Genomic DNA, 14,655 nt, shown 5'->3' with positions numbered 1-14,655 from the left:
CATTTACCAAGGTGATGGGTAACAGGCCCGGCAGAATGGCTACGGCGCTACGGCCATGGCCGTAGCACTTTTTCGAGTCCCAGTTGAGTTTTTCTTGCTCTCAATGCAGAGTCAGAGAATGGGTTGCTGTCAGCGCTCGGACTTCGTCAGTCTGCTGTAACGTCTGGGATGGACCTATTGTATGGTGCACGTGTAGACAGCCTCTTCGTCACGAGGCACGACAATGTCACGTGAGCTATCTTTTAGCGCGCGCTAGACCGTAAAGGAAAGCGAAAACGCAAATAGAAAACCGGATCACAAAACAGAAACCAGGAAACGAGAATGGGCCATGGTATGTTTAAATTTAAGATTTAGTCAGTATTTTCAGTTTAGTAAAGTTATAGTTAGCTGGACACATAATTTACATTTGCTCTTAGTTGCCTTACTAGTGAAGTGTTTGCATGTATAAGTATTTTATCAAATGTGTGTGTGTGTGTGTGTGTGTGTGTGTGTGTGTGTGCATGAGAATGAGAAAGCGCGCTCTGAGAATCCCGCTGCATGCCAAGTTTACGGTAGCTAGAAGTCCAAGAACCTGCCTGAACAGTAAAAGTATGAGCAGTCGGGATCTTGCAAAATAAGTGCAAACTAGTTGCCCGGATAACGTTGCAAATGGCACATCGAAGAACGAGGGAAGGAAGTGACGAAGAAGAAGGAAGTCCTCTAATCATGATCATGACAAAGAAGAAAAATCATTTGCATCGACGGAAGAGAATGTGTTTCTGGTCATTTAGTGTAGTGCATGGCGCATTTGAATATTCTTAGTTTCTGGTTTGTTCTGCAACCAGACAATTGGAAGCAATGGTGAGCAGGATTGAAGGCAACGGCCAAAAACACTTTCCACCGCATACGAACTACTAATTAAATAAGATCCTCAAAAACTGCTTTCCTTTTTACGTTTCAGTTTGACTACTCGTTCATTCTTTTCCTAGCTGCTCGACATCAAAGACTTGGACTACGTGCCTTGTCGTTGGATTAATCGGGATGGCCAAAGATGGATACGAACGATCACAGAAATCCAAGAACTTTAAAAAAAGAAGTAAACCAAGAAGCAAACTGAGCAAACTGCTGAGCAATCAATACGACTCGTGGAAGCGGATGATGCGGCCAAGAAATTTCGTAAACGTGTTAGGGACGTCTGTCTGGACATCTTGGAAGAAGTTTTAATCTACCCTGCTATTCCAGGCAACGTGTTTGGCTTGTTAGCGGTTAGATGTACAAGTATGAGTAAGGGACTGACTATGTGGACACCATACTTCTCATCTACGGTACCGCATTAGATCTTGTTGACAAGCAAATTCGTCGCATCATCCTTCTTTACAAACATGGAAGGCATTGTGTGACGCATATCCATCTGCCCGAACACTTGGCAAACGCATTCTTTGCTGTGACAACGGCTTTGTGCCTTGGTCTAATGTTTCTCGCCGTTGTGCATTTCTTCATGATAGGCATCATTGGATTTCATTGATTAATGACAACATAGATGAACAAGAGTACATGACATGTACACAGCAGAAAGTCGATTTCTTATTGCGGTGGTCCTATCTCACACTAATCAGCATCATTACGTATGTTCTTTCGAACAAAGTTTGAATCGTCAAAATGTTTCTCAAGATAAGACGAGTAAAGAACCCCGATTATTGCAATGAACGAATAGAAGCAATGGCCAAACAAGGATGCTGGAAAAAGACAAAGGCTCCGTACGTAGACGTCAAGGCTGTAATCTTTGGAGCAGTTTGGATTTTCATAATAGCCGATGTTGCAATCTCAAGGGACATCGATAATCGTTTCTCTTCTACTCTTTATGATACAAAATCAACAAATGCCTCTTCTACTGGTCTTGACACAGCAGTGCACGGTATAGGTAACGACGTAGCGCGAATTGCTGTGTCTGCATACTCTTCTGGCTTCTCCTTTTTTGCACATCGTTCTAGGACAAAATATTCCGCTGCATGACGAAGAAAGTAAACTGTAATTGCATTTCTTAGCTGTAATTGATAGCAGTTTCAATAAAGTATGTACTATTTTATGTATATCACCTGGTTATACAAACCAGTTGCCCGGATAACGTTTGCAATGGAAAATGAAACCACGAGGGAAGAACGTGGCGAAGAGGAAGTAATACGTTGGGAGGAATTGACGCCAGAGCAAAAGAAGTTCGTACTTCTCGTCTGGCTGCGTGCGTATATCCTTGCCCTTGCTTTCTGGACACGCTGGCTTCTTCTGAAGCCTGAGGATTGGAAGCAATGGTGGGAAGGGTTGAAAGCAGCAGCCAAAGAGCTAAAGACAAGACTTTCTGATAGATACGAACTAGTCATGAAGATCGCAAAGCTGTTGTTCTTTTTGTTTCAGTTTATCTACCCGCTAGTTCTTTTCCTGCTCGACATCGAGGACTTGAGCTACAACATCACGTGTCTTGTCGTCGGCTTCATCGGGATAGTCAAAGATGGATGGGAAACGCTAACAGAAATTGACGAACGCCGAAAACAGAACAAAACTAAAAAGCAAATTGAAGAGCAAGAGTCGACTACTGGGGCAACTACAAATCAACGAAAAGTAGAAATCAATGTGTCGACGGCGGATGAAGCTGAAAAAGAGTTTCGTAAGCGCTTCAAGGACGTCTGTCTGGACCTCTTCGAAGAAGTTCTAATCTACCCTGCTATTATATGCGACGTGTTCGGCTTTGTCAACGGTGAGGTGTACAAATTTAAAAGAGGAACTGACTATGTGGATACCATACTGCTCATCTACGGTATCGCATTAGACCTAATTGACAAACAAATCCGCCGTATTATTCTTCTCTACAGAACATGGAAAGCTCTATGTGACGCATATCCATCTACCCAAACGCGTGGCAGCTGCGTTCTTTGCTGTGGCAATGGCTTCGTGCCTTGGTTTATTGTCCAGTTTGCTTTCCTAGCCGTCGTGCATTTTTTCATGATAGCTGTCGTTGGCTTTCGTTGCTTCTATGACAACAGAGAAGAACACGATTACACAACGACACCTGAAAGTCGATTTCTCATTGCAGCGGCCCTCTGTCTCCCACTAGTCAGCATCATTATGTATGTTCTCATGAATAAAGTCTGGATGGTTGAAATGTTCATCGAAATAAAACGGCAAAAGAACAAAAGTTATAAAAACCGTCGATTAGAATTTATAGCCAAAAAAGGATGTTGGAAAAAAACCAAGGCTCCATTTGCAGACATCAAGGCTGTAATTTTTGGAGCAGCTTGGATTTCCATGATAGCATATGCCGCATACGCCAGCGAACTCAGTAATCGTTTCAATTATGTTACTTTAGTTTTGAGTATTTTTGATTCAGACACCGAGTCAACGAATTTGAATGCCACATCTAGTGCAAACTCTACCGAGAAGATTTCAACAAGCGCAACTCCACCTGAGAACACTAGAAATTCAACAAATCCAACTTCTAAAAACATTGACAACATAGTGGTAGCTAACGACGTGGCGCGAATTGCTGTGGCAGCCGCACTAATCTGTGCCAATCCTCAAACAGTTTTCTATTCAATATACGTGAGTCTGATTCTTGCAGTAATAGCTGCTATCCTCACTCCTCTGGTTTTGATCTGCATTTTTGCTCCGTTCCTACTCATAATCTACTGCTTTTACATTTGTTTTATCTGTTTGAAAACAAAAGACTGTCACAACAAGTTTTATTCGTTTATCAAACAGTTCATCGAAGCTCTCTGGATCTCTCTCATCACGTGACCAATCTACTGATGGGCACACAGACTCAAACTTTGGAATATTTTCATATCGAAACGATGGCAATCTAGTAGTTCAGGAGCACGATTATATATATGCATGCATTATGCTTACTAATCAGCTAGCACGTGGCATTGCTTATGTTTTCATTTAAGTCAATTTTCTAGTCATATTTTCAAGTATATTAGCTATTGCAGACTTGAAAATAGCGACAAGACGTAAAGTTCCTAACAATATCTTTGAAACATGCACATCACAATATTTCCAGCGTTGTACTTGTCAGTATATAATCAACATAATCTGTGTCGACATTTATTGATCATCAAACTTCGTAGATATTACAAGACAAAAAGCTTTATGTACTCCCATAGTCCAAACAGTACTAATATGCTTAACCTTCAAGTGTAGCCTTCCACTGTAGACTTTCATGGTCATACGCGGCAGAGCCGGCCGGTACTTTGGATTAGTACGGCAGGCCAATTGCAAGGATGCTGTACACATTGTATACGTCTATAGTATACTGGTTACTGTACGTATACATATAGCTACTACAGTGTACGTCCCGCAAACGAATGATAAAAGAAAGTAGTTGGTGTGGACTGTTGGTTTGGGACGGCCAGATCACGTTCTTAATTAAAACCGTGAAGCCACATGGTTGAACAGTTGAAGACTAGACTCCTGCAACTACACACACACACACACACACACACACACACACACACACACACACACACACACACACACACACACACACACACACACACACACACGCACACACACACACACACACACACACACACACACACACACACACAACAATTTGAGCTTTATCTAGACAGTATCCTCAGTTTTGAACGCCTATATAAAGCGACAACTCTGCAGTCTAGAGCATTATGGCCAGAGCGTAGCGTAACCTCTAGAAATGGGAGGCTAAACTTTACGAAGCTGCAAGAGACCCTACTTTTATTTACCACGCCCACTTTTATGTACACGCCCACTTTATGTACACGTCTACTTTTATTGGCTTCTAATTGACTGATACGGTAGAATCAGTGGCAGATCCAGAGTAAAAAAGGGTGGTGTATATACCATATACAGCTTTGGTCTTCACGCGTATTTACAGTCCACAAATTATTATGACCACGCCTACAAATGATGGAGCTAGAGCCCGGTCTAGCCCATATGCCACGCTATACATCCCTGAATTGATGCATTTGAAATTGCTGTGCGACGTACATATACTAAATTTCAGAGACGGAGCAAGAAAAACCTTTGGGTAGTGTCCCAACTTTCGCAAGATTTAAGGAAATTAATTAATTAAATTGCCAAGCACATCCGTAAAAATGTCACGTGGACTTTGGAGAGCTGCAGCATACTAAGAGCTGAGGAACCGCGGGGCTTATAATTGCTTTAAGGTTAGTCAGATGGCTCTGTGTTAGGCTGTTCGTTGGGCACTGGCGACAGCATTGAGAGTGGATTAGTGACGAATTTCAGTTTGCTCTTTGGCGGTTGCGAGATGTCCGGTGCACCATGAGACAGTCCCTGGACATAATAAAACTAGACCTACTAGTTAATTAAGCGTGTTGGCGTTTGTCTCAAAGCGGAAACGTCAACCACTGGCGTAGGAAGCGGGGGACTGGGGGAGCTTCATCCCCCCTCGCTCAGAGTAGGAATTAATTTTCTGTGCCAGCGACTTTGCAAATCTGTTTACGGTCTGACAAGCGGGGTAGTTTTTGTTTACTCATGATGACATTCAATGTACTGTACAGCACCCTCGCTCGTGAACATCTTCCTACGCCACTGTCAACAGTGTTCAGTGATGGTGGTGGTGATGCCAACTTTGCACTAATTTATAACTAATAGAGATCGGATAATACATACGCAGACAAAGACTATAGCTAACGTACTGTGTGTTACGAGCTGGACGACACCGTAATGAGTGCACCAAACACGACGACTTCTATTATCACCCACACTCAAACTCTCCCCTTCACCGACTGACTACTATCCAACCCCAAATAACTAGTTCACTCAAACCAAACGCCGGTTCAGTCAAATACCGGAAAAACGCAAATTATGTATGGCCATGTATGGCTACACAACTCAGGCTTGACCAATTATGGCAACGCAACTTAATTAATTAATAATTAACTATACTTATGCCTTCCCATAATTAACTATATATATGCCTTCCCATACAAATGTGTAGGTAAGAACGTTACACTGTGTTGTATACGTTTCAAGTAAAATACTATAATTTAATATAAAGTCGTGATGTCATAACATTCCCGTTTCTGTTGATTGTCGTTAGGGTTAGATATTGAGACAAAGTTTCTCACAGAAATCCTGCCCTAGCAATATTCTACAATCATGTTGAAGACATCCAGTAGTGGTGCATTGGTGTACATTTGCATGCATGTCATGACGATGCGATAATATATATTTTGTTTTGTAAAATTGATATTAATTAGTAATTATACTTTAGACTAATGTAATGTACACCTTACTCCTAGAAACCGTATAAGGCAACTTTACAATTAAACGTTTGTTACATCACACTCTAATTTATTGTAGTTTACTTAGTTACAACTAAAACGGTATTTAATTGAAATTGAATTTATCAATCGATGTCAATACATCCGGGGTAATGTAACAATCTCTCTAGCTAGAAGAACGATCACGTGCGGTTTCATGGCTGGCAAAATCCTGTCTCTGTTGAAGCAACCACGAGGCTACCTCAAGCTCTTCGAAACAGTAAGGCATTTGCACACACTCCGTAGAGCCCTCCCATTAGGCGTGACCTAGCCCATCATTTCTTGGTTCTTACAGATCGCGGCCATTTTGACTCTCGCTCTTACGTGTTCCTTCAGCAGCCAGTTGCTCGTGTACCATGTAGACAACCCAAACGAGCGATTCATCGCATCTCTTCGCTTTCCGTTCGCCAGCCCCGTCGGTTCGTTCAACGACACGGAAATTCCGGTCTATTTAAACAAGTTCACTATCTCTATCGACGGGAGCATACGAACCGGAGGCATTGCAATGGCTCTCGTCACCGCACTGGCTCTGACGGTGGGCATCGTTTTCTTCTGTATCTACTGTAGCGCACAGGAAGACTCACAAAAGATCGCAATTTGGGTGAGGGTTGCGTGCATGTGTCACGTGCCTGCATGTCTAGCTATACCGTGCGTTGCATTGCAGGATGTTTTTACTAATTGCGTCGTGGGTTTTGCCGTGGCTATTGTGATGATTGGTTGGTCGGTTCAGTTTGGAAGGATGACGGATCAGGTCGAGAACTGGGTGGATGTCGTTTTCTACAACGCGACGAACTTGTGCAAGCCCAATTCGGGAGAGGAAGTTCCGTGCGCCACAGAATATCCTAATTACGCTCCTCTCATCGTTGGATTGGTATGTCTGCAACTATATCTTGTCGTCACACGCTTTCTACCGTAGAATCTAGAAGCGTAGGAAACGAGAGCACGGGGGCACGGTGACAGTGGCACGGGGGGCACGGTGACAGTGGCACGGGGGCACGGTAACAGTGGCACGGGGGCACGGTGACAGTGGCACGGGGGCACGGTGACAGTGGCACGGGGGGAACGGTGACAGTGGCACGGTGACAGTGGAACGAGGTCACGGGAGGGATTGGAAGAACGGGAATAAGGGCACAAACATTCAGCTCCTACTCTAGTTAGCTAACTTTTCAACAACCTGAGTAAACAAGCTAATCTTACTACATCAGAGAAAACGAGAACCTCTAAGTTGTAACTGCATGAGGTATAGCTGGTCCCCTAGAATAAGTTTACTGACTGGAGGTGCAGGGACACGCTTGGGCATGCGCACTTGAGCTGATCTCAAGTGAGGTAGCGTGAATGTTCAAGTGTCCTGGCAAGAAAATCAGTTTCTATCGCCAGTAAGCCCTTCAAATGCAGTTTGTGTGTTGCGCATGCGCAAAGGTCACTAAAGTCCATTCAAACAGTAGGTGCAGTGTGGGAATTGTGGTTGTGGACTTTGGCAGCTGAGCTGTAGTGGAGAAAATAGGAAATTGAATTAGCGTAACTACTTCAATGACGTCTGCTAAACACAATGGAATTCTAGAATGGCTGCAGAAATGCTACTGACAAAAGTAGGTGCAGGTGTCTCCTAGAGCTCTGAATTGAGTTCACTTGTGACTCTGGAGAACTAATTGGCTGTCTGATGTATTCTAAGGAATGCAATTAAGTTTATTACATCTACTCGTTAGTTAGAATAGGATGGGCCATGTCAGACTGGGGTGGAGTCTACCTAGGTAATAATATTCCGGAAGCTGCTCGTTCCAACGTATTTGAGCATTCATTCTGCCTGTTAGAATGCCCCAGTGTCTCCACCTCCTCACGTGCGTTCGGGAGGTATCAATTTCATGTTTGTAAGTGCCCAGGATACCAAGATCTGCTAATTTTCCCACACTGCACCTATTGTTAGAATGGACTTTATACGATACTACTGCAAAACTGGCTATTTAGGAGTCGATTGACGGGCACGGCAGCAATGTAAGCTTTAAACAAATTTTTGGTGCTCACTGTGAACTGAATGCGCTTGGTTACTCTGAGAGAGAAAGACGTGACTACGGCAGATGCCACATACGTGAACGTGACGTGTGCGTTCTGGTCACGTGCAGAACATAAGGACTCCGATCTGGTTCGAAGTACGAGAGTGCTTGTCGAATTTTGACGAAACTGCAGTGTAGCAACCTGAGTTTGAGGTTTTAGAAGAAACATCACAAGAACTATCTAAGCACAATACTTGCTACTTCAGCTATCAATTCTAGCTAGTCTTGCGTGTTACTGCACTATACGTCTTAGTTTGGAAATCTTCTCAGAGATACAACAAGGCTTTTCTGGCGAGGATACACGGTTATGATGTCTGAAGAACTAACCCAGATCATTTCAGTCCTGCAGGAACGGATTCGTGTGACACAGCATCAACATAAGGAGGAGATGGAGCAACAGCGAGAGTTGCACATGCACCAGCTGGATCTTCTCAGGAAGTCAGCTTAAGGCCAACCATTCCGCTTTACATTGGTCCAACCTGAAATTCCAGTCCTTTGACTCAACGTCAGAGCTGTGGAAGGACTACAGGTCAAGGTTCCAAACATTTACGGAAGCTAATTCCATTCCTGAAGACAAACTAGTTCTTGTCTTCTTAACCAATCAAACGAGTGACTTAGATATACAAGATCATCGACAATTTTGCGTCACAACTGCCGAAACCTACGACAGCAAATAAACTTTCTTTGCAGTCTATCCATGACTTCATGTCACAACACTATGATCTCAAGCGCTTCATAGTCAGAGAACGGTTCCGATTCTGGAGCAAAATTAAGCGTAAGCCAGGTGAAACGCCTCACGAACTCGCTGCAAGAGTACGACAGATGGCTACCACGTGTGATTTCACACCATTATGGATCCCCTGGACGAAGCCATGCGCACTTGTTTTCTGTGTGCCAGTAACAACGAGGCTGTGCTCAAAGCTGCATTCAAAACCAAAGAAGATGAACTTACGTTTCAGAACGTTGTCCAGATCGCGACAGAAGTGGAGGAAGCAGCCAAAACAGCTAAGGCCCAAATCTACGCTAAACCGGAGGAAATCAACAAGATCACCAAACCGCGAAATTCTCCACAGAAACCGCAACAGAAGCTCCAGTCTTCCCCACCAACTGACCACAAACCATGTGGAAGCTGCGGGAAAAGGGTCATCCCAGAGGCAAATGCCGTTTCCAGGAAGCAGAATGACATTACTGCAAGAAGAAGGGCCACATTGAAGCCGCCTACCACAGCAAACAAGCTAGGAAGGTCAGGTGTATTACCACAGTCTCTACCATAAATGAGAACGATACACCACAAATACATACCCCGATCACTCAACAGGGGAAACGGCACCTGTTTTTGATCAACACGGGCGCCAGAACCAATTTCTTCTCACTGGCAAGATGGAAATCAATCGGCAAGCACCACTCCAGCCGACCACTGCAGAATATCGTTCAGCATCGGGTCTCACTCCATACCTATTCTCGGTACTGCATGCGTGGACTCATTGCTACAGACCGGAGACGAGACAGTTCACAAGCAACTGGTGTTTACAGTTACGAAACTAAACCTAAATCTTATCGCATTAGACACAGTTTTGGAAAGCGGCATCCAACTCGACCGCCTTCTTCGCAAGTCCACAAGTAACGCACCGGTACATGTGATCTCAACTCACAAGTCTCTCCAAGCAGCCTGTGAACAACTCACACGGGAGTTTCCTGACTTATGGAAGGATGAACTAGGATTTTGAAGAACTTTCAGTTGGAGATAAAGTTCAAACCGGACGTCACACCGGTCTTTCACAAAGCTCGTACTGTGCCATTTGCAATTCAGGACGACCTATCTCGAGCATACGACAAAGGCATTGATCGGGGCCTTTCAACGATTCAACGATTCAACGATTACGGAACTCCAGTCGTTCCAGTCCGAAAGCCACTTTCACGTAGTCACCCAAATGGAAGTATACGGGTATGTGGAGATTATGCAGTAACGGTGAACTCACAGTTGGAGACACATCGCCAACCCTTACCACTTCCGGAAGATCTTATGCACAAGCTAGGAGGCGGCTACTATTTTTCAAACATTGACCTAGCGGATGCGTATAACCAGATTGAACTTGCACTAGAAAGTCAGAAGCGACTCGCAATCAGTACACACAAGGGAGTACTCTTAGAAACTCGCCTTCCGTACGGTATCAGATCAGCGCCAGGATACTTATAAGAGATCATGGAACAACTAACCAGCGATCTCCCCGGAGGAGCTGTCTACCTCGACGATATAATCGTGAGCGGCAAAGACGCCGAAGATCATCTGCGCAGTCTTCGAGAATTACTGAAGAGACTGGACAGCAACGGCCTCCAATGTCGATTTAACAAATTCGCCTTCGCCCAGCCGCAAGTCACATATCTAGGCAGGCCCGGATCCAGATGGGGGTTCAGGGGGTTGCAACCCCCTCTTCCAATAGGCGTGGTTCAATAATTTCATATTTCATTAGAAAGGGGAAAATTAGTAATGCTATAAATAACTGCTACCAGGCCAACCCCCTCTTTCAAAAATTCCTGGATCCGGGTCTGCTAACATACACCCTGTCACGGGACGGATTAGCCAAGGGACCAAAGGTGGACGCGGTAATGAAAATAGAACCGCCAAAAGACGTTCCGACTCTTAGATCATTTCTAGGATCAATTCAGTTTATGGCAAGTTCCCACCAGATCTAGCAATGGTCATGGAACCATTGACAACTACCCAGTTGCTAGAGGAAGATTTCTCACACTTTGGCTACCCGCACGTCATAGTTTCGGACAACGCTACCACCTTTTCCTCACAGGAGTTCAAAACCTGGTGCCATGAAAGAGTAATGGTGCATCTGACGGGAGCACCTTATCATCCAGCCACCAACAGTGCCGCTGAGAGACTTGTCCAAACATTCAAGCGTTTCTTGAAAAAGTCCAAGAAATCTCCTAAGGAACCTCTTCAGGAATTTATTATGCAATACAGACGTTCGCCATTAGCTAATCGATATTCGCCCAGCGAATTACTCAACAATCGGCAGATACGAACCAAGATTGATACACTATTGCCGTCCCCGGCACATGAAGCTCAAGAACGCCAAGCTCGAGAAGCCACGAAGTCAAAGGCCAAAGAGTTTCAACGCACGGTACAACGTCCATAGGCACTACCAAGTAGGAACACCATGTTATGCACTCTACTGTTGGCCAAGACGCACCAGTGACCCTAGATGAGTTCCAGCAACCGTAATCAAAGTACAGGGTTCCCGGAGCATGAATGTAAGGGTACATCCGCGTGAACCTATCTGGCGGCGTCACTTAGAACAACTCCGACCACAATATGGAGTAAACGAAGATAATGATCCAGGCATGGATCTACGTGACTACCTACGTTCTCCCTCACAAACATCGCCGCAGTCAAGTACAGATGTCGAACAGACGAAGACATCAGATCAGCCGGTTCACCAGAACTTACCACCGCACTATGGTCCTGACAACCCGCGACGATCTACCAAGATTAGGAAAGGAAAAGCAATTTGAGATTGCTGACGTTTACCTCTGTCCGTCTTCTGGAGACTTCAGAGCTGGTGGGGAGGTGTAATATATGACTGAGAAAATCAGAGTAATTGCGGTTGACGACATCATCGTGAACTCTGGATGACTCACCTAAGGTTTCATGTCATGTAGATTAACTCACGTCCTACTGTGGTTAGGTATAGAACATTCTAGAACTTAATTTGACGCTATATAAGTCCGAGTCTCACCTTGATCAGTCTCACCTTGATCTAACAGTGTACGTGTAAGCACAATACTTGCTACTTCAGCTATCAATTCTAGTCTTGCGTGTTACTGCAATATACGTCTTAGTTTGGAAATCTTCTCAGAGATACAACAAACTACATCTAAAAAGCCTAGAATTTAGCTACCAGAGTCACGGTCTAGCGCAGCCTCATACTGCAACGTCTTGATCATTCCAATTCAGGCCATAGAGAGACTTCCGCCAGCTTTGCCTTCAGTGCAAATTAGAGCGTCTAAGTCCTCGCGGTTACTGAGTGTTTGAAAAATGCACCCTTTTCAAAGGGATGCTGTGCGCATGTCCGAGCGTGAACCTGCACCTTTAATTAATATTGATACTTTATTTCCGCAAATTGTGCCCCATGCTCAAATAATGGCCCCCATCGTGACTCTATAACGAAATAATGATACCCCGTGCTCGACTAGTGCTCCACTGTACGCATACGTGTCTCTACCGATGTGTGCGTCTGAGATGAAATGCACACCCATGATAGAACCTCTGACTGACGATGAAGATTCAAAGTATGCAACAGACGACTCAAGTGAAAGCGAAAGTAGCCAGGATACATACCAGTATAGCTTGTTGAGACTTTAGAACAATGCGACAGTCTCTGTGCTTGCAAATAATGTCCCAGAACTTTAGCTAATTAGACAATGAATGTCTTAGCATGTGGTGTGCATGTACTCCAGCCGAGGGTTTAGCATTGTATAGTGCTTCTCTCTATTCATTGTCTAAAGTTCTTTAGAGACAAGTGTAAAGTGTATGTAAGGCAGCTTAGGATCAAGAGGTACGAACGCTCATGAATTTGACACCATTGAAAATCACCTCACGTGGTGGTTACGCCTACCGTATTTACACAGCTATCCGTCTAACCGCAATCATTTAAGACCACAGCTAACTAGGCACAGGTTGTCGTAATGAGGTGACAGCAGAGCCAAACTAAACACTAATGTGGGAAAACATATACGTGCAAAAGTAGATTATGCGTCTCTGTTCGCTCTGGATACCGCAACAAAAATGAATAGAGATGCACTAGCGTGCTTACAGGTCAGTCGCTTCGTCCGACAAACAGACGCTGTCATGGACAATGCATGTTCCCCTTAGCAAATTCCCACGGAGAGCCAAATTTCTGTTGAATGCGACACTAGTAATTTTTGCAACAACACCTCGGCCGCTCAGCCACGCACACCGAAAATTCAAGCTGGCAGACTGCAGAACCACTATGCAGAAACACTGTGGAACAAGCAAATTGTTACAAGTCAGGTACGGCTACATCTTCGCTCTCTAGACGCCTGCTTGTTGGTGGGCAAATATACACGTGCAAATGTAGATTCTATATGCGTTGTTTCTATGTGTTAAACACGTAAAGCAAAGGAATAAACACCATGTACAGGACTGACGGACGCCCGATGTAGCACAGCTGCCAAACGAGAGGTGGAGCCTTATGATGACATCACATTCTTCTATTCGTCGGTATGACACCACTTCTCGTCTATTGGTCGGTAATGACATCACTTCTCGTCTATTGCTCGTAATAGCTTCATTTGCATCTGCGCTACTCGAGTATAAATACTGTCGGTCGCACGTCGGCCCACGACAATACCCTTAGCCCGGATATCCGGGCCTCGGGTAATAATACCCCAATGGGGCACTATTCGCAGAAATACGGTAGTTTTCTGTTCGCGTGGCTGTGTTACATGTATGACTACTAGGACTTTCGGCCCGTAGTTTGTTCAGTACAGCGTCCTCGTACATGCACAAACTTGTGCTTCCCGAATCCTACGCGTACGTATACGTCTAAGCAATTGTCTTCTGTTTAGGTGTTTGGATACTTGGCTGCTGTGGCGTGGCTTGTGAACGTGTGGTTTGTCTACAAGAACACGTATCTCCACAAGTACGAGATACTAGGAAGCTCTGGCAGAGGAGGCAGAGAAGTTGCAGGTGGAAGAACAGTAACTACCGACACAGGCGCATTCCGGATGACAGGAGCGATGACAGGGCGGGGAAGCCAACAGCGGTATGGCATTGACACAGTTTGAATTCAACCACATTCCGCGTTAATCAATCTGAACTATTTCGTTTCAAACTTCTCGTTTTGCAAATGTCAGTGTTATTGCGAATAAATCAAATGAAACGGTCTGTCCATGCAGTTTGCATAACCTGTGAGCTCGACAGCAGACTGCTTATTCCGTAATTAACGCAAGCAATATACCTTATGGATTATTGGGCATGTGCTAGGATTATAGTAATGCCGCTGTAAACCAGCGACTCCGTGACTCGCCACGCCTTCTGCGCATGCGTTCATTGGTAAGGATGCCGCCAATTATCTAAGTGTTGCAATGACGCACGAATGGTATTGACACCAGTATACTCCAGTGTGGCTATGTCAACAGCTGTAGACTAGCTACTCGCTCTAATGAGTGACAGTAAACGTTTAGTGAGAAAACAAATGCAGTCTAACTGGTGTAAAATTAATGAGAAATTAACAGAACAACTGACTAGCAGCTGAGGGTCTAACACTTCAGTC

General features: G+C 44.5%; 3 protein-coding genes across 3 annotated transcripts; all 3 read left to right on the top strand.

The window, feature by feature from the left end:
* The first annotated feature begins 2,097 nt into the window (after positions 1–2,097).
* On the top strand, positions 2,098–4,061 carry LOC134184875 (uncharacterized). The gene has a single exon (XM_062652639.1). It carries the CDS (start codon positions 2,113–2,115, stop codon positions 3,763–3,765), a length of 1,653 nt encoding a protein of 550 aa, XP_062508623.1. The 5' UTR covers positions 2,098–2,112; the 3' UTR covers positions 3,766–4,061.
* Positions 4,062–6,410: 2,349 nt separating this feature from the next.
* Positions 6,411–14,293, top strand: LOC134184257 (synaptophysin-like protein 1). The gene is made up of 4 exons (XM_062651900.1): positions 6,411–6,516; positions 6,592–6,897; positions 6,961–7,167; positions 13,949–14,293. Exons 1-4 carry the CDS (start codon positions 6,454–6,456, stop codon positions 14,165–14,167), a joined length of 795 nt encoding a protein of 264 aa, XP_062507884.1. The 5' UTR covers positions 6,411–6,453; the 3' UTR covers positions 14,168–14,293.
* On the top strand, positions 10,901–11,658 carry LOC134184258 (uncharacterized protein K02A2.6-like). The gene has a single exon (XM_062651901.1). It carries the CDS (start codon positions 11,044–11,046, stop codon positions 11,494–11,496), a length of 453 nt encoding a protein of 150 aa, XP_062507885.1. The 5' UTR covers positions 10,901–11,043; the 3' UTR covers positions 11,497–11,658.
* Positions 14,294–14,655: the final 362 nt, after the last annotated feature.

This window comes from Corticium candelabrum, chromosome 9 (genome assembly GCF_963422355.1).
Source record: "Corticium candelabrum chromosome 9, ooCorCand1.1, whole genome shotgun sequence".
Lineage (NCBI taxonomy): Eukaryota > Metazoa > Porifera > Homoscleromorpha > Homosclerophorida > Plakinidae > Corticium > Corticium candelabrum.
This window is presented reverse-complemented; position numbering and strand designations above follow the sequence as displayed.

Bases quoted from the DNA above. Each gene is read 5' to 3' on its own strand.
- LOC134184875 (XM_062652639.1), top strand. From the start codon at position 2,113: ATGGAAAATGAAACCACGAGGGAAGAACGTGGCGAAGAGGAAGTAATA.
- LOC134184257 (XM_062651900.1), top strand. From the start codon at position 6,454: ATGGCTGGCAAAATCCTGTCTCTGTTGAAGCAACCACGAGGCTACCTC. The intron at 6,517-6,591 runs GTAAGGCATTTG...TGGTTCTTACAG, and splicing joins ACCTCAAGCTCTTCGAAACA to ATCGCGGCCATTTTGACTCT. The intron at 7,168-13,948 runs GTATGTCTGCAA...TCTTCTGTTTAG, and splicing joins CTCCTCTCATCGTTGGATTG to GTGTTTGGATACTTGGCTGC.
- LOC134184258 (XM_062651901.1), top strand. From the start codon at position 11,044: ATGGTCATGGAACCATTGACAACTACCCAGTTGCTAGAGGAAGATTTC.